A 19,323-nucleotide genomic window follows, 5' to 3' on the forward strand; every position below is an offset into this window, starting at 1 on the left:
CTCTGGTGGGAAGGTTAGATAGAGAGATGTGTGAAAAAACAAGGAAAGCAAAATGTTACTTGCAGAATCTAAGTTATGAAAAATTTCCTAGTAAAACGTTGAGAGCAAAAACCTTTGGAGCTGCACGTTAAGATGACTTTCTTTACACTAACTCTGTTATTTCACTTGGATGTGGTTCAGTTGCTTTTCTAGCAATGTTATAATAATTAGGTAATATAGTTGGAGGCCCAGCTTATATTAAGTACATAAGAAAATGAAATGAAAGAATCTATAAAGAAATAGAGTTTGGGCCGGGTGCGGTGGCTCAGCACTTTGGGAGGCCGTGGCGGGCGGATCACGAGGTCAGGAGTTCGAGACCAGCCTGACCAACATGGTGAAACCCCATTTCTACTAAAAACACAAAAATTAGCTGGGTGTGGTTGTACGCTCCTGTAATCCCAGCTACTCGGGAGGCTGAGGCAGGAGAATTGCTTGAACCTGCGTGGTGGAGGTTGCAGTGAGCCGAGATCATACCACTGCACTCCAGCCTGGGCAACAAGAGTGAAACTTCATCTCCAAAAAAAAAAAAAAAAAGAAGAAATAGGGTTTGTTCCACCATGGCACACGTATACCTATGTAACAAACCTGCACATTCTGCACATGTATCCCAGAACTTTAAAAAAAAAAATAGGGTTTGTTTGTTGACTATTTCTGTGACAGATCTTTTGCGTCTGATATTCAGGGACAAGCTTGAGTAAGGAAAGCATTGCTCCTTAATTTAATTGGCATTTTAAAGATTTAGTGTTGGAAGGATGTTCGGAAATGTTGCAAAATACAAAATGTTTTCAGATTTTTGATCCAGGAATATAGATTGGGATTTTGCCAAGCCTATGTTTTCTATAGCATGGTGAAAATGCTTCTTCCTCGCTTTGGTTTCTTGCATCTTCTAGAGTAGGTGAAAAAATTTTTTTGACTATCTCGGAAGGAAATACTCCCAATCAAGGAAATAGCTAATACTGTAGAGGATTGAGAAGTTTTTCTTGAACCAGAGAAATCAAATTTAGAAGCGCACCATCAGAAGAAACAGAATCAACTGTGAGCAATAGCTCAGAAAATGAAACAGATTGGGCAGAATTTCATGGGACAAAAGCTGTATTTCAGTGAGTTCAAATGAAGTTTGTTTTTATATTTTTGTTTTTAACTTTAGTTCCTTTTTTCAGAATGAGTTTTGTGTATCTGCTCAATATGAAGGAGGACAGTAAATTCAGAAAACAAGTTTTGCCATATTTTTTTTCTTGTTCATGGATTTTTGTTTACTTCTTTGTAAATGGGGGAAAACTTTAAAGATGCTAGACGTCTTAAAATTACATAGCTTCATTGGAGACTGATAGTTGGCAATATTTAAGAATAAAATTGTTTGGTAAATTTGTAAATTTATGTTGTTGAATATATCAAACTAGGTTGAGATTATGTCTTTGAGCTTTAATAGCTTTCTAGTCCTTAACTAACAAAGTGACTTTAGATTTTTTTTAGTACTTTAAAATATAAGTGAAAATTTTAGAGTTCTCCTCTTATATTTCTTTTGTTTGGGGAGGAAAATAAAATTTTGTACCTTCCCAATGAAATTTACGTATCTGATTGGCTAATAGGTTGGAGTGAAATCAGGGAAGCTTGAAAACCATAATAAGCGTACGGTGCTTATTGACTGGAGCTGATGAGTTCTCTTGTGTTTTACTCTTTTTACAGTGAAACCAGCAGTGTGTGTAGCAGCAGTGACACTGGGCTCTTTACCAATGATGAAGGGCGACAAGGTAATGTTGATCCCAGCTTTGGGACATTGGTTCCGTGTTTATGGAAATGTTTGAATAATCATGGAGAACATGGTGACTGTCTATGGCAGTGGTTCTCAAACTTTAAGGCATATGAGAGCCACCTAGGGAACTGTGAAAACCGCACAGTCCTGAGCTCCTAGAAATAAATAGGTCTAGAGTTGGCCCCTGGAATCTGCATTTTTCACAAGCACCTGAACTGATTCTTATGCCGGTAGATCAGACATTGGGAATCGTTGGTTAGGTGGTCAGTGTGTCGAGCCTGGGACATTGGGAAGTTTCTTTTTATTAGAATCAAGAAATAGCTTCATGTGTTACTGTCTTTTTTTAGGTGTTAAGACATTATTTTCATATAGAGAAAATCTTGTCACTTTTATAGCCTTATTTATAATGATTATAGTGTTCTAGGTGAATATATTGTATAAAACATCATCTTCCTCAAAGTAAAACTCCTGGAGTATAGAGTCCTGTGAATAAGGCTGGTGTATGTTAATTACCAGTTCTTTATTTTTACTACCTAAACACTAATTTAAAACTTTGCCTGTATATCAGGGTATTTTAGAAAATGTTTGTCCTCTAGACTTGTGTGGGGCCACATGCCAATAAAAATTCTATGTAGCCTTTTTGGACTGTGGTTTTCTTAATCTAAATAGGGGACTTAGGGGTTTCTAAAGTCCCTTCTAGCTCCAAAGTCCAATAATTTTTCTCCATGGGTTAAGCAATTAAAGGACTGACGTAGTGGCTACATGTCTAGGTTGATCCAGGTAGCTTCCCCAGTAACTGAAGGGATACTGGGGCTGTGAGACTTAGCATCCAAGTCCTGATTTTTGGAGAAGGACTGTGGGGACAGCATCTTGTTCATACCTCAAAGTTGTAGGCATAGAGGCAGTTTATCCTCCTGGAGTTGTTGAGCTTCCTACTGTAATGGAGGTTGTTGTGAGTACATTTCTGTCTTTTAGATTCTGAGGGAATTAGGTGTCATTAGAGATTATGTGTGTGTGTGTACAGGTAGGCTCTTTTGATTTTATTATCTCATACCAGGAAAGTCTGATGTCTTTCCATGAATGAGTTATATATACTATTCAGAGTTACCAGTATTTGCTCTTTTTCTTTGCTTTTCTACAGTTCTAGGAATATCAAAATGCACCTCTTAAAGGTTATGATGCATAATTATAGAGATGGAAGAAAGTGTGGACCTGTTATAGCAGATTAAGTTTTTGGGCCTTTGGAAAGCCTTTTCACTGATAAGGATTCCTTAGTGTATCATGAGAGATTATAGAATATTCTGTAGACCCAACTTTCCTCTCTTTCTCTGCTTCAGCTTCACACATTCTGGTGACATTGATGCTTAGCGTTCTCAGTGTAAAGCTATGGAATTTCTTGCCTCTGTACCTTTGCTTATGCTGGTCTTTCTGCCTGAAATCTCATCCTCATCTTCCTTGAATGAGTGGTCATCTACCAAGACACAGTTTTCCTTTTGCCCCTGCAAGGGCATATTTATGAACTATATCAGTGGGTCTTCTTGGTTTCAGTTTCTTGTTGGAGTTGGCCTATAGGAGGCATCAACAGAAGACCGAAGGGAGGGAGGTGAATGATATTGGATATATTAGTCAAGTATTTATTGTGGTAATGCTGCTTGACAGCCCCCAAATTTTAGTGGCTTATCACAGTTTACCACACTCATTTTTTGCTATGGGGTTGTGGGTTGCCTATGGTTCCACTGATCTTGTCTGGGCTCCACTGGTCTCCAGGCTTCAAGTTAGGTTTACATCTTCTCAGTGTATTGTATTTTGGGACCTAGGGTGGAGGAGCAATGGTGATAGGCAGCATGGACTTCCTGTGGCAGAGGATGTAAATGCCAGGTGACCAGGCTAGACCACGTGTACATATTTAAAACCTTTGCTTAAATCATGTCTGTTAATTTTCTACTATGTAAAGCAAGTCATATGACCAAGCCCAGTGTCAGTAGGATGAGGAAGTGTGCTCTTCCTAAAAGGGAAGGTACTGTGGAATCCAATGACAAAGAGCAAAAGGCATGGATGAATTATTCTATTATAGAGAGGACTTGGAAACGCTAATGCAGTCTACCACATTAGGTTATTGCTTTCCCTGATACCCTTTCTGTTGGATTGCTGGTTGGCAGTGGTTATGTTCCTCTGCTGAGGGCCACCACTCTTGTTTGGCAGCCTTCTTTTATAACTGCAGTTCTTTGGACTCTGATAACCATTCTTTCCCTTGCCACTCCAGGTCTAGGAATGGTAAGGGCCTCCTGCTGTGCTGGCTCTACCTGATGTGCTTCACCATCCCTTGTGGGGTTTCTTGTTAGTACTGTCTACACCTTTGTGAATAGTCACTTCATTACATCTCTGCAATGACCCCATTTAAATGTGCCATGTGTTTGCTGAGGGGGTTCTGGCCAATAGTCCTTTCTCCTTTGTTCTCTGTGGCTCCTTGTATTATACTTACTGTTTCTTTTAGTACTCACTAGATTACGTTATTGATTGTAGGTACACGTCTTTTCCCTTGAAGCTTTTCAAGGCAGGAGTTACTATGTGCAACTGCAGTACCTAGCATGTTCCTGGCATATAGTAAATGCTTAATAATTATTGATAATCCAATTAAAGGGAAAACTCTCCTTTTTTTCCCCCAAACAAAATCATACATAGATTCTCAGACTGTAAAACAACTAAGCCTATTTGGTTTAAAGCAAAATTCTAGAGGAGCCAGAGGTCAGGAACCTGATCCATCCAGCTTCTTGCTTATTCCCTGGCAGTACTCTTTTAAGGAGCTCCTCTGTCAGGCATCTTAGTGAACCCTGATTGAAGACTACTGGTCTACATGATCTCACAATGTTCCTTCTAGTTCAGAGAGTCCCTTTTTGTGTTATTAAAAATCTTGAATGAATGCTTGAGAACCAAAAAAAATCCATTATAGTTTGCCATTTGTCATCAGAAAACATGGCCTAATTAAATATACTATTTCAATAAATGTCCTGAGGAATGCTTATGAATAAGAAAAGAATTAATATATTGAAGTACAGAGAAACTAATTATTATGCACCAATGCCTGTCTTCAGTTCATCTATGTATCTGATTTCGTGAGATGCTTTTAGAGTAGTGATTCTCAAAACGTGGTCCCCAGGCCAGCTTAGCATCATGAAGGAACTTGTTAGAAATACACAATTTTGGTCTTGCCTAGGCTATAATCAGAAACTCTGGAGTTAGGTCTCAGCGGTCCATGTTTTAACAAGCCCTTCTGGTGCTTCTGATGCATGTTCAAAGTTGAGAACTACTGTATCAGAGAGACAGCTGTTTGTGGTGTGTTTTCATAAGGGAACACTTTGAGTAACTTTCTTAGTTGTAATATCTGCTGCTTTTTACCAGAATGCAGTTTTCATTGCCCATTTTGGAGATCTCCACAGTGATTTAAGAGTTACTATCCTGGGTGTTAATGACCCATGAATCTCATACTTCATGGGATTGACATGTTCTGAGCAACTTCTCTGGAATCCAGTGTACATTAGAGAATGACTACATTGTGAACTCTTTTAGATATTCTTGCAATAGTTTCCTTCAACTTTGCTATTTTGAAAGGAGTATGGTGTGGCAGACATAAAATTATCTATTCTTTGTTGGCAGGAATAAACTCTAGTGGAAACTGAGATACTATCATTGCAGCCAGTAGAGAGAAGTTTGTACCAACAGTCTGGATATATGGATCTGGTTGTGACTTTGCTGTTAATTAACAATATGGTCTTGGGAAAATGGTATAACTTATTGAAAAGTCTTAGGGAATTATGTTATTTGTTGCTGTGGTTTTTTTTTTTTTTTTTCCCCAGTAGCTTGGATTGCTAGTGTCAAGATGATTTCTGTCCCATTAATGAGATACCAAGGATAAAATGAAGTATAGACGTATATTCTTTATTCACCTTTTATGAGAGAGCCAAATATAGCAAGAAATCCCTCAGGAATAGCTAGCTTTGAATTGAGAAACATTTATGGGCTTTGAACACCCAAGTTTATACCACTGAGAATGGTATAGGGGAGGCAGTTTGTTTTTGTAATAAAGATCTCAGGCTTTTGAGTTAGTCAGGCTTTGGGTTCAGATCCTGGCTTCGTTGTTTACTAAATTGACCTTGACTTCTCTAGGCATTAGTTGCCTTGTTTGTAAGTTGGAGTTAGTGTAGGTCTTGAAAGAGATGGCATATTTACAGATTTTTAGCATGGATCCTGGTAGGTTGTAAGGGCCTAGTAAGTGGTAGCTTTATTTATTTATTTTTAACTGTTAAAGCAGTCCAGTTTAACACAGTATGACATTTATGTGAAATCAGGTTGACGTTTCAGTTTTCATTGCAATATGAATCGAGAAGAACCAGAACAATTTCTTTTTTGTGTGCCTTGATTTATTTAAAAGTATAATCAGCCTGTAATTCCAGCACTTTGGGAGGCTGAGGTGGGAGGATTGCTTGAGCCCAGGAGTTCAAGACCAGCCTGGGCAACATAAGGAGACCCAGTTTCTACAAAGAATTTTAAAAAAAAAAAAAAAAAAAAGGCTGGGTGCAGTGGCTCATGCCTGTAATCCCAGCACTTTGGGAGGCTGAGGCAGGCGGATCAGTTGAGGTCAGGAGTCCAAGACCAGCCTGGCCAACATGGCAAAAACCCCATCTCTACTAAAAAATAAAAAAATTAGCCAGGCGTGGTGGCGGCGCCTGTAATGCCAGCTACTCAGGAGACTGAGTCAGGGAGAATTGCTTGAACTCGGGAGGGGAGGCAGAGCTGAGGGGAGCAGTGAGCTGAGATCATGCCACTGCACTCCAGCCTAGGCAACAGAGCAAGAATTCATCTTAAAAAAAATAATAATAATAATAACCAGGCATAGTGGCATGAGCCTGTGGTTCCAGCCACTTGGGAGGCTGAGGTGGTAGGATTGCCTGAACATGTGATTATGCCAGTACACTCCAGCCTGGGTGACAGAGCAAGACTCTGTCTCAAAAAGGAAAAAAAAAGGATGATCAAAACTATAGCACTAAGAAATCATCCCTCTCATTTGTTTTTCTCAGACCTAGTTTAAAATTCTAGCTTATGATATGATCTCTTTACTTTAGGTGACGATGAGCAGAGTGATTGGTTCTATGAAGGAGAATGTGTCCCAGGATTCACTGTTGCTAATCTTCTGCCCAAGTGGGCTCCTGATCATTGTTCTGAAGTAGAAAGAATGGATTCTGGATTGGATAAATTTTCAGATTCCACATTCCTTTTACCTTCTCGGCCAGCTCAAAGAGGTGAGTTCTGAGGAGACCAAGAACTTAATGCTTTTATGGTTCTCCTTGGGCAGAGCAATCATCTCCTAGCAAGCATACTCATGTCTTCAGTCACACATTAACTATCTGAATTTTGGAGCTAGCTCAGGGATTTTCTAGAGGATTCAAAGTAAGTCTCAAAGCTTAAGGTTCTCTCCATTCCTTCCTAAACTAATCCATGGAAACTCTTGGGACATATATATTAGCAGGGCATTCCTTCAGCTTGCCATTGCCGTTTGTGCCAGATTTAGTGACAGCTGCTTATCCTAATGTGAAACTGATAGGTTATTGAGTATCGGGTTTTGGAAGAGAACAGATTTCAATAAGAACAATCATCTACACATTCTTATTTTCAGTAAGAGTATTCACATATAATGGTGTTTTAAAAATGGATGCTTTTAAAATAATTTAAGTAGTTCTATTTTAATGACCCTATTATTGGGGACTTTAACACAAATATGTTTCCTTTTCCCTTTGCTTTTTCTTCAATTATGATGTAGCAAAGTGGGTGGAAAGAACCTAGGACAGAGAGATGGAAATGTGGTGTTAATACTCTGGTACGGTCTACCAAGCTCTGTGATAGTCGCTTCATTTTCTTGGGATGACAGGGTCATCACTTAAGATATGTGACATTGGACAAAACCATTTATTTTAGCGCTATAAATTTATGATTCTAGGGTTCCCAGTAACCCATAGTCAACCAGTTAATCAATTGTCAAGAATTTGTTGAACATCGGTTGGTGATCAGAATCACACTACGAGATGTAAACTCGTATTATGTAGGATTTTGTCATGGTGAATTTTTTTTGTCATGGTGAACCAGCGGTTGGTTCTTGGTAAGGACTGGCTGAGGCACACATTGCTTTATTGAACATTTTGATGAACATTTCTAAAAGTTTCTAATGGACCATTTAAAATATATACAGATAAGCAAGAATAGTAAGAAGAAACTTAAAATGGCCTATAATCTCATATCCAGAGACAAGCTCATTAATAACATTTTGGTGTGGTTTCCTCTAGTTGTTCTTTCCTTGTGTAGAACACATGCAGCAGTGAGAAAAATTGGGTTATCTGATGTGTGCTATTTTCCCCATTATGTCATGAATTAGAATGTTTTTGACATAGAAACTAACATTTAATTTTAAGTTAAAAATTGTTAATAGTACCTTATGTTTGTGTGGTGTTTTCAGTTTATAAAGTCCCTTCTATTTGCTATTTCATTGGGTCTTCAAAACAGCCCAGTAAGGTAGGACTGAGTGATTATCCCTCTTTTATAGATGGAGGATGCCTAGGTCAAAGGTAAATGGCATGCGTGTGATCATACTGCTAGTGACAAAGACCTGGGAATAATAAATCCTCGGCAGATAACTCTGTGATACTAGTTTAAAGGTCAATCTAGTAAGATCCTGGGGGTAAAGCCTTCACTGTTCTAGAAACATAGGATTGCATTTGGATTTTCTGCATTCGGTATCTGAGGCCTTCCTTCTTTTTTTAGGGTATCATGCTCGCTTGAATCGTCTGCCTGGAGCTGCAGCTCGGTGCCTCAGAAAGGGGCGAAGAAGGCTGGTTGGGAAGGTGATACCTCTCACAGTTTGCTGGGCTCAGTGGGGAGATAATATTCCCTATGGGAGTTGTGTACCCTGTTAACAATCAGAGGTGCTACAGAACTCCCTGAAGTTAATGGAGCCAACTGGAATGTGTTGGGAGTTTACAAGAGTGAACATTATGTAGAATGTGAATGGATATACAAATAAAAGATGAAACGTAATTCATACAGAAGTTCTGACAAAGCAAACACTGTCATTACAGTATCTGTTGCCTATAAACCTACAAGCCTGAGCTGTGCCTTCTGTAACTTTAGATTAATGTTATGTTATTATTGTGTAAGTTAAAATATTCTTGGCTTCTTTATGACTCCTCTTGAATTCATGAATGCATCTTTGTTCTTTCCTAACTTTGGTGTTTCATCCTAGAATTCATAAAAAAGAAAAAAAGAAAAAACTGTTATTGAGTTTCAAGAGCCCCTCAGCCATGAGGGAGAACTATCTGCTGTTTATTCAGTTCTGCCTTTGCCAGGGATGATGCCAGGGACTCAACTCATTTAATCCTTCCAGCAACCTTGTAGAAAAAGGGCAAGCCCCTTCAGCAGATGAGGAAAACTTAGGTTCGAAGAAGTTAAGGAATGTCTGATGTTACCCAGATAGGAATGGTGGAATAGAGATTTGAACCCAGGTCTACTTTTGCCTTTTTACATTTTTATTGAATTTTATTTTTTACTCTACTTTGAGATTGAGAAATAAATTAAGACAGGGGCTCATCCTCATTCAGAGAAGATGGTAGTGGGCAAAGAATAAGGAAAGGAGCGGCATTGAAGCATTAATTTGTTTGTTCTTGGTAAGAACAAACTTGGTAAGTTACAAGTTGTAACTTGGTAAGCATTTAGAATGCCTGTTAGGTGGCACAATGTGTGCCACAGTCTGGCTTCCCTTAAGGGGATACTGTTTTATAGCCTGACTAGGGAAGAGTTTTCTGAAGTTTTAGGCATGCAAAAAAAATGAGGCTGTTTATTTCCAGATGAGCCCAGGATACTTATTTCTTTTTATCTTTCAATTTGAGTTCAAATCTTTTTTCTTTTCTTGAGACGAAATCTCGCTCTGTGACCTAGGCTGGAATGCAGTGGTGTTATCTCGGCTCACTGTAACTTCCCACCTCCCAGGTTCAAGCGATTCTCCTGCCTCAGCCTCCCCAGTAGCTGGGATTACAGGCACCCACCACCTTGCCTGGCTAATTTTTTTGTAATTTTAGTACAGACAACATTTTACCATGTTGGCCAGGCTGGTCTCGAACCCCTGACCTCAGGTGATCCACCTGCCTCGGCCTCCCAAAGTGCTGGGATTACAGGCATGAGCCACCGTGCCTGGCCTCAAGTTCAAATCTTGAATTAGAAGACATTTGATTATTGGAAGACTGATACCTTTCGAATTACTCATTTTACAGACAAAGCGCTGCTTTTGCTGCTCCAGGAGCTTACTGTTAACAGGGATAGCTAGCAGAATAGCAGCACATGGGGTGGAGGAAGGAGAGGATTTTACTTTTATTGTTTAGGCTTGACAGATAATGTTCCCCCTGCCACCTATGTTACTCTCTTTCAGCTCTTATAAAATGAGAGCCATCCACGTCCATGGAGGCAAGTCACTTTGTCTTGAAGGTTTCCCTTTAGTTTGCCTGGAAGGGAATGAGAGCCTATTGGATGTGCCTTTAATGATGTCAAATGAGTAGGATAATATTTACTTGTTTAATTCATCTTCATCACCTCACAGCGATATTTATCATTTCTAGCAGAGGTCACCGCTCTGCCCCCTTCTTCCCTCCCCCATCTCGCTTCTGGTTTTCTAAATTGTCATCGTAAATAATGAGTTTCATTCACAGCTCCCTGCCAGTGAGCTGCTAATTACACAAAGTACTGCTTGTAATTTACACAGTAATAAACTGTAAATTTAAACATTACGGCACTTTAAGTTAATAATTTTTCTGCTGTAACAAATAGCTCATTTTTCAACCATCTTTTCCCTTGGCCCCCCTACCATGTCTGTGTCTGTGACCAGGAGGCATAGCTGTAAGAAATGCAGAATGTGAAGAATATAGTATATGAAAACTTCTCATTTAACTCCACTACTGCCCGGACTCTGACCTCAGGGTAATTTTTCTATAGCCAGTTCAGCTGAAATGTGTAGCCTGATGTTTAGGACAGTCCACACATATAGATGAATACAGATAATAACATTTGTCCAGACACAAATGTGTTTAAAGAACAGCCTTGACATTCTTGACAGTCACGCCCGTGACTTGTGTTATCTCAACACAACAGTTACTCAGATGTGTGTTGGTATGCTTTCCCAGGTGCCATGGTAGGTAAGCATTGGGAATGTACTCAAATGAAGAGTGAATTGCCGTTTTCCAATTTTTTGGAAATGGTTGATTTCTGAACTATTTGTGGTGTTATGGGTAAGCTTTTATACTAATGATGTTGAGAACCCTGAATTTAGGAATCAGTTTTATACAAATTTCTATTTTTATTTCTTGAGATGATGTTTGAGGGACAAAGTACAGAGTAACAATTTTTGCAAGTCACAAAACTCTTTTGATGTATTTATATTTAGTCAGCAGAGACTTTTACCAGTGAGGATTTAGTAACGTCCCAGGATGAAGGCTGTTGGGACTATAATCACATAGCTCTAGGGAGCTTGGTGTGCTGCCCTGTTAAAAATTGGCTACTGTTGAATTTTCTAAAAAGGATTTTTACTCCTATATACTGCAGTAGTTCCAGGAGGTATAGTACTTATTAAAATACCATATATGGTGAATAGTGTCTATAAAGTGTTGATAAAGACTTTTGGATCACTGGAGAATAATAAATGTAGGGTAACATGTAATACTTTTAAGATGAATTGCAATAAAAAGAAATATAGTTGCTGTTTTATTTTAAGATTGATTTTTGACATGTGCCTTTTGAGGTTGCCCTAGCTGGCACAATTATGGGAAAGGTTGATATTGTACTTTATGTGTTTGTTTCTGTGGTTGGATGATACTCTTGTCTGCCTTGTTTTTTTAGGAGACCAGCATAAACACTTTGGGGACTGAGAGGATAAGCCATATCATTAGTGACCCTCGGCAGAAAGAGTAAGTGCTTACATATTTACTGGCTGTGCTAGTCTGCTCCTTGGAGGAGGAGGCGGAGGGGAGTTTTATGGAGCAACTTAGAAATCAGGCTTCAGAGCTCAAAGAGATCTTAAAGATTTGTACTTTATAACAGTTAAAGATGGCAACATCCTAAACCTGTGACAGTGATTTTCTTTTCCTTTCTGGACTAGTTTCATTGTATTGTTTTTTTATACCTGCAGATGCTGCATTAGTAGCCTCCAGTAAAGATGTTTATTTTAAACTAATTTTTCTGTCTCTAAATTTTTTTTCCAAAATGGATGATTGCCTCTATCCTCCTATATTCTCTTCCCATTTTTAGACCTTTTCATAGGGAAATGTCTTTTTTTTTTTGAGACAGGGTCTGGCTCTGTCACCCAGGCTGGAGTACAGTGGTGGAGTCATGGCTCACTGCAACCTATGCCTCCTAGGCTCAAGCAATCCTCCCACTTTGGCCTCCTGAATAGTTGGGACTACAGGCATGTGCCACTGCGCCTATCTAATTTTTGTATTTTTTGTAGAGACAGGGTTTTGCCATGTTGTTCAGGCTGGTCTTGAACTCCTGGGCTCAAGCAATTTGCACACCTTGGCCTCCCAAAGTGTTGGGATTACAGATGTGAGCCACTGCGCCCAACCTGTGAAATATCTTGTTCTAATTACTGTGGTGAGTGCTGTAGGAAGCCTGTATGTAGCTACAGGAAAATAATTCTGCAAATTCTCGTGACAGCCTTGTCCCCTAAAATGGTTGGTTCTTTCATATATCTTGTATGCATCATGGTCAGTACCCAGTTATGATCCTGTACACATCCAACCCGGGCTAATTTTAACATAGAAAATAAAGATGTGGGTGTGGTTTATGCCCTTGTTGAGTTGAGGCTTCTGTTGTCACTGCACAACTGAGAGAGTATTGGTGTCACACTGTAATCTTGGGTTTATTTCTATTGTCCAGTCTTTTACATTCCATTACAAGCCTTTTTCCTTTGAAGAGGTTTTGTTTTTTTTTTTCCAGAACCTTCACATGCATTTAATGTCTTCTCCTCTGATTGCGTCTTTTCTGTATTCCCTGCTTTGTCTTTACTTCATTATTCCAACATCTTATCTTCTTCTCCCTTCTGTAATTTTCCTATCACTTCTTTTATTGTTTTCTTTCCTGTTATTCTCTCCCTCTCTTTAGTTTCTGGTTACCATCAGCTGGGAAAAGAGAACGAAATCAGGTAAGATCATTTTTCTTTGTCATCTTTATTTTATCATTTGGTTTCCTTTTCTTTAGAAAGAATAAAGCGTTGGCTTCTGATTTTCCTCACATTTCTGCTTGTGCACATGAGGTAAGGTTTCCTCTTTCTTGTTATTTTGATTTTCTTGGAGAACTGTTTTCTAAGAGTAACCAATACTTACTGGTAAAAACTGCAGCTATTTCCTCTTTGTAGGTTCAACTGTGATCATTAGTTTCTTGTAGCATATATTTCATAGGAATCCTGTTTTTATTTTAGTTTTGAACTTTGCAGTAAGAAAGCGGAATGAATCTCATTTGCATATGGTTTAGTTCAACATGAGAATCCTGCATTGAGAAGTACTATGTTGAAGCCTAAACGTATGAAGCAGAAGGTAGAGCTGCTCTGGGTGAAGTGGGGTCAAAGCCTTAGAGCAGTGGTCCCCAACCTTATGGCACCAGGGACAAGTTTTGTGGAAGACAGTTTTTCTGTGGACCCGGGTTGGGGGCATGGTGAGGTGGGTGGTTTCGGGATGATTCAAGTGCATTATATTTATTGTGCACTGTATTTCTATTATTATTACATTATAATATATAATGAAATAATTATACAACTGACCATAATGTAGAATCAATGGGAGCCCTTAGCTTGTGTTCCTGCAACTAGACAGTCCCATCTGGGGGTGATGGGAAACAATGACAGATCATCAGGCATTAGGCTTTCATAAGGAGTCCACAACCTAGGTCCCTCGCTTGCTCAGTTCACAGTAGGGTTTGTACTCCTATAAGAATCTAATGTGGCTGTTGATCTGACAGGAGGTAGAGCTCAGGCGGTAATGCCAGCGATGGGAAGCAGCTGCTTGCTGACAGCTCACCTCCTGCTGTGCGGCCCTGGGGTTGGGGACCCCTGCCGTAGAGCCTCTCCTTCTTAGTCTTTTCCCTAGCAACCCCCTGAGGGGGGCCCTTGGCATATTTAGGCCCATGTGGAGGGCTCACAATTTAAAAATTAATTCATAGTAGTTATCGATATGTTTCTTTATGTGTGAAGCTTTGTGATTTTTTTTGGAGAATTGCTTTATCTTGGTGATTAGTTGTAAAATAGATGAACACTGACAGGTGAAAAGTTGTAGTCTTCCTGTTTGTCGTGGTTTTTTTTAACGACTTAGTAGCTTATTGAGTTGATACACATGATCCACATTTTAGACTTGGAATCTTCATTATGAATCTGCTGTTTCAAAATGAACTAGAGTGGTAGAAGACTTAACTGGTGTATGTGTATGAGATGATTTTAGATGGCATGTGGACGCACAATTTTTAAGTTATGTATTATAGTTTACATTGGAAAAGATGTGATTATTATATCAAGCTTGTTATTTCACAGAAATGTAGTAAGGACAAAGCTGAGCAAAAATAATTGATATGAGGAAAAATAATAAGTAAACAGTAGTATAGGTTTTAGGCAGCTAAGGAAAATCATGAAGGTGGTATGTGAGAGACTGCAGTTTGGGGAACACTAAGCTAGAGCACTAATCATGTTTGCATCAGAGGATCTAAAGGCAGAAGAGGACCTGTGGCAGTCACCTGGTCCAGATCTGTTATTTGCAAATGATGAACTGGAGATCTATAAGATTCATACTATTTGCCCAAAGTCATACAGCTAGTAGAACCAAGATTGGAACCTCTGTGGCAGATAGAACAGTTGCTTAGTTTGTATTCTCATAAAACACGTTTGAAGTTATCATTCCAGGGTCTTCCAGTCTTTGTATGTCACAAGGTATTAAGTTCTAAACTTTTTGGAGAGGACTATTGGTTGTGGAAAAAGTCCAAAGAAAGCTAGCAAACATAAAGTGAGGGATCTCATTTGATCCTCACTGCCACATTTTGAAGTCAAATAGATGTTTTTGCAGATGAGAAACTGAAATTATACTCTAAAAGCAATATGATAGCAATGAAAGTAAAATAGGTAGGGCAGGCCTGGCGCAGTGGCTCACGCCTGTAAGCCCAGCACTTTGGGAGGCTGAGGCAGGTGGATCACCTGAGGTGAGGGGTTCGAGACCAGCCTGGCCAACATGGCGAAACCCTGTCTCTGCTAAAAATACAATAACAGCAACAACAAAAATTAGCAAGGCGTGGTGGTGGGTGCCTGTAATGTCACCTACTTGGGCGACTAAGACAGGAGAATTGCTTGAACTCGGGAGGTGGAGGCTGCTGTGAGCTGAGTTCATACCACTGCACTCCAGCCTGAGTGATAGAGCGACGACTGTCTGTCTCAAAAAAAAAAAATTAGGTAAGACAGATAGTGATATATTCATTTAACAGATGAGGATAGTAAAGCTCAGAGGTTATGTAATTTTTGACACCCAGTACATCAGTGGTAGATTGGAACTAAAAGATGTTCTAATTCTTAGTCTAGTTCTCTTTCCACAATGTGATGCTGCCGTTATGTGCCAACCAGTCAGTTATTCTTGGAAACATTTGCCAGGATAAGGAAATGAAAAGGTAATTTCATGCTAATCTTGGGAACAAGGGCTGATACATAGTTGATAATCAGCAGGCACAAGTTCCTGTTACATCATGTGGAAAAAACTGTCTTCTGCCATTTAAGTGACTATTGTATATCAGAAGTTTTTGAAAAAGTGTTGTTTAATAAGGATTAGGGGTTTTTTTTTTTTTTTTTGACGTGCTAGATCAGGTTGGGTACATTCACAGGCACACTGTTAAATATGCGTGACTTTACTGAACAGTGCCTGTGTTTGACAAAAGAGTTGGACAGTCAAAGGGGAAAAGTAATCAAAGTGTAGGTTACCCTTTAGGATCAGGTCCGTTTCTTGTAAGCCTTACTAAAATAGTCTTATTCATTCCTGCAGTTCAATCCCCTGTCTCCCCTTTACTCACTGGACGTTCTTGCCGATGCTTCTCACCGAAGGTGTTCACCAGCACACTGCTCTGCCAGGTAATTGTCTTTTAGTAGCTGTTATTTGCTTCTGGACAATACTATATTCCTTTCTGTTACTCCTGAAATTATAAAATATGTTTGTGTACAGTATCCAATTTGATCCTGACAATCCTCCTAATCCATAGGAATCTTTTGAGGTGGATAGATGTTTTACAGATATAGAAACTGAGGCAGAGCAGTGAAGTATCTTTCCTGTGGTCCAAGGCTAGTATGTGATTAAGTCTCAACTTTGACCTAGGTCTTCTGGCTCATATTTCATTTTATTTCCGCTGCTAAAAGCCCCATCTTCAAAGAACATTATTAATGTTCCTTGCCGTGACCCTGTAAAACCCTGCGTAATCTGACTTCTTCCCGCATGTACAGCCTCCTTTCGTATAATTTTCTCCCTCTGCCCGGGAGAGATCCAGCAGTACCAGGGAGTTCTGTTTTGTTCTTCAAAAATTGCAGCAGTCCTTTCCTGCCTCTGAACGTTTGCTCTTTTTCCCTTTGACTGGAAAACTGTCTTTGAGCTGCTGCTTGTCTCAGCTCAGGTGCCGCCTCGTCAAGGAGGACCACTCAGACCATCCCGTCTAAGGGGCCACCTCCAGCACTTCCTGCTCATTATCTGTTTGTTTCCTTTATTGCTCTATCACAGTCTGAAATGAATTTGCTTATTAGTTTATTTTAGTGGGTTTGGTTTTTCTTTTTCTTTTTTTTCTTTTTCACTTTATCCTTCAGTCTTTCCCATGAGAATATAAGCTTCAGAGCACTGGGATGTTGTCTTGTTCCTGATAACTCCCTAACACAGTATCTGGAACTTGTTAGGCATTAATATATATTAGTCAAATGAATGACTCCTTACAAATATAAATTCTTTTAGGTGACATGGGAAGTAAATATGGTTTTAATGGTAGCAGCCCCTACAGGGCTGTTATGCAGAAAAGAGTAGCTAATAGGCTGGACCCTAGAAGTTTTATTGTTTCTGGTGGCACAAAGAATTTCTTTCCAAGGTTCTGATAACTGTTTTTTTCCCTAATAAGTTCTTAAATGGTTATGTTCATAGTTTTTGAGGTGCAGGCTGCACAAAGAAGTTACTCTTTTGTGGATACAGTTAGAACTTCTACTGTGGGCTATAATAATAAATTTTGCACCATAACCTACTGCGAGATCTTTCTACTGAAATATTGATATTTCTGTACAGAATGTCTTTTGAAAAGAGAGACCATCACAAATGGTGTTATTAAGAATGTGGAACCAGCCTAGGCTATAACATTGTGAGACCTTGTTTCTACAGAAAATTTTTTTAAAAATCAGTTGTGTCTGGTGACGTATACCTGTAGTCTCAGCTACTTGGGCGGCTGAGGTGGGATTGCTTGAGCTCAGGAGGTCAAGGTTTTAGTGAGCTGTGATGATGCCACTGCACTGTAGCCTGGATGACAGAGTGAGACCCTGTCTCAAAAAAAAAAAAAAAAAAGAATGTGGAAAATTGTGGAGTGATATAAACTATTAGTTGTAAGGTGTTTCCTTCAGTAGCATGATGTTTATTCATCATTAATTCATTCAGCGTTTGCTGGGATCCTGCTGTGAGCCAGCCTCTTTGTTTAGAAACCACCCTCAAGGAGCTTATGTTCTCATGGGAAAGTCAGGTATGGAAGTTGACAATTACAATAAAGGTTTGAAAAAGCACAGAGGAGGGGCCCCTAACTTCGAGGCTCAGGGAGATCTTTTTAGAGGTTGTGCTCAAGCTGTCAGAGAAGACAACAAGATTTTAATCCATGGGAAAACAGTCCTTCAGCTGTTTGTCTTAATACCAAATAAAATGATGTCTGTGTATACTGTTTGGGAAAATGATTTGAGTAGCATGATACCATGTCAGAATGCTGAAAGTGGATTACTTTCCCTCCTCACTTTACCTGTGCTACCTAGAGCTGTGCTGTGCTGAGATCAGTATTCGTACTTTTGTTAGGCTTTCTGTTTCTTTTAAAAGCCTTATCCTGGGGCTGGACTAGGCATTAGCTTCTTGTTTCTTTGTGTATCTCATTATCTGTATCACTGTCTTCACTCTCTTGCCTGGCAGTGTTTGTGGCTGAACTTGGAAACCTAAGGAAATCTCTACTGTGCTTCTATGTACTCAGCCTTAGGGTAATATTGCTTATTGTTTTGGACCATTGCTGAAAGCAAAGGAGAGAGAATGTGGATAATCATACATCCTCTTTGTCCTTACTTCTAGACATCATACCCAGGGCAATAGATACCAAGTGGGTTGCATACATGAAGGTTTTTTGGGACAGGGGAGGTACATTTTAAACTTACATTTATTGATAGCTGATCCTTCAAATTTTTTTTTGTTTTAAATTGTACATTTGTGTCTAGTAGCATGTATTTATATTTTATGTGTATGTACTACACATATCATCTTTTTTCAGATTTTTTACTCGTGAGGGTGCACATCAATAAAACTTGGCAACCACTGCTCCATAGGAAATAATCAGCGCAAGTGACTTCTATGCAATGTTTAGAAAGTGTGAATGATGACATACTGAGCTCTCAGGGCAACTGGTCACTCCTTTGTAATAGTTCCTTCGCAGCAGGGGGTTAGTGAGGATGGAACCGTTTAGGTCCAGTGTGGCAGACTGATGAGACTGGATTCAGAACGGGGCAGTAGGCTTTGCAAAGAGTGGATCATTTAGCAAAAGCCTGGCACCAAGGAGGAGTGTGAAGGAGTAAGTGGCGGAAGAAGCAGGTGAAAGACTATACTAAAAACTGTTTCGAATGGAAATTGTATCTTTTTCTTGTCCCATTTTATTTGTAGTAGGGAAACATTTATTTCAAAGCATCTGGACAGCATTGGAAATTTCACATGCATCATTAGCATGGGGGGTGTGTGTGTGTGTGTGTGTGGCGACTGTGTTATCATTAGTGGTATAATTTTATTTTGCAAAGAGAAGTGTTTCCTGTTTTATCACAGCTTTCCCCGAGGAGGGCTGGTGTATTAATTTGCTGTATTGCCTCCTGGCTGTTCCCAGGCTGTTTTTCCTCTTCATCATGGAATTTTTAATGGCCCTGTTGCCTCTTGGGAAGCATGTGAGGAAGAGTTCCTCAGGGAGTGCTTCCCTTTTTTCACATGCCTATAATTACTCTCCTTTAAGAGCACAAAGAGTTCGATAATCATGCCTGAACTATGAAGGTTCCCTCCTGTCAGGTTACTGAGCTGAGGCTGCTTCTTGCCTGGACACTGCCAATTCCATTCTCCCAAGCAAGAGGAAGGGATTTTCAACAGTTTCCTCCCTGCTAGAACCGTATGCCTTTCTGGTTCTCAGAATAGGTGGGAGCGGGGGGCATTGGGAGGATGGCGCATGACCTAAAATCCTCT

The 19,323-nt window shown here is 39.6% G+C and overlaps 1 protein-coding gene across 1 annotated transcript in view; it reads left to right on the forward strand.

Moving 5' to 3' along the window:
* GPATCH2L (G patch domain containing 2-like) overlaps nt 1-19,323 on the forward strand; it is a 56,131-nt gene that overhangs the window by 13,652 nt on the left and 23,156 nt on the right. The window contains exons 3-8 of the mRNA XM_011981574.1: nt 1,726-1,790; nt 6,913-7,089; nt 8,603-8,682; nt 11,720-11,787; nt 13,076-13,130; nt 15,883-15,968. Of these exons, the coding sequence (XP_011836964.1) occupies nt 1,726-1,790; nt 6,913-7,089; nt 8,603-8,682; nt 11,720-11,787; nt 13,076-13,130; nt 15,883-15,968 (531 nt within the window). The remainder of the gene's footprint in view (nt 1-1,725; nt 1,791-6,912; nt 7,090-8,602; nt 8,683-11,719; nt 11,788-13,075; nt 13,131-15,882; nt 15,969-19,323) is intronic.

The sequence above is a fragment of the Mandrillus leucophaeus genome, unplaced genomic scaffold (genome assembly GCF_000951045.1).
Source record: "Mandrillus leucophaeus isolate KB7577 unplaced genomic scaffold, Mleu.le_1.0 Scaffold228, whole genome shotgun sequence".
Classification (NCBI taxonomy): Eukaryota; Metazoa; Chordata; class Mammalia; order Primates; family Cercopithecidae; genus Mandrillus; species Mandrillus leucophaeus.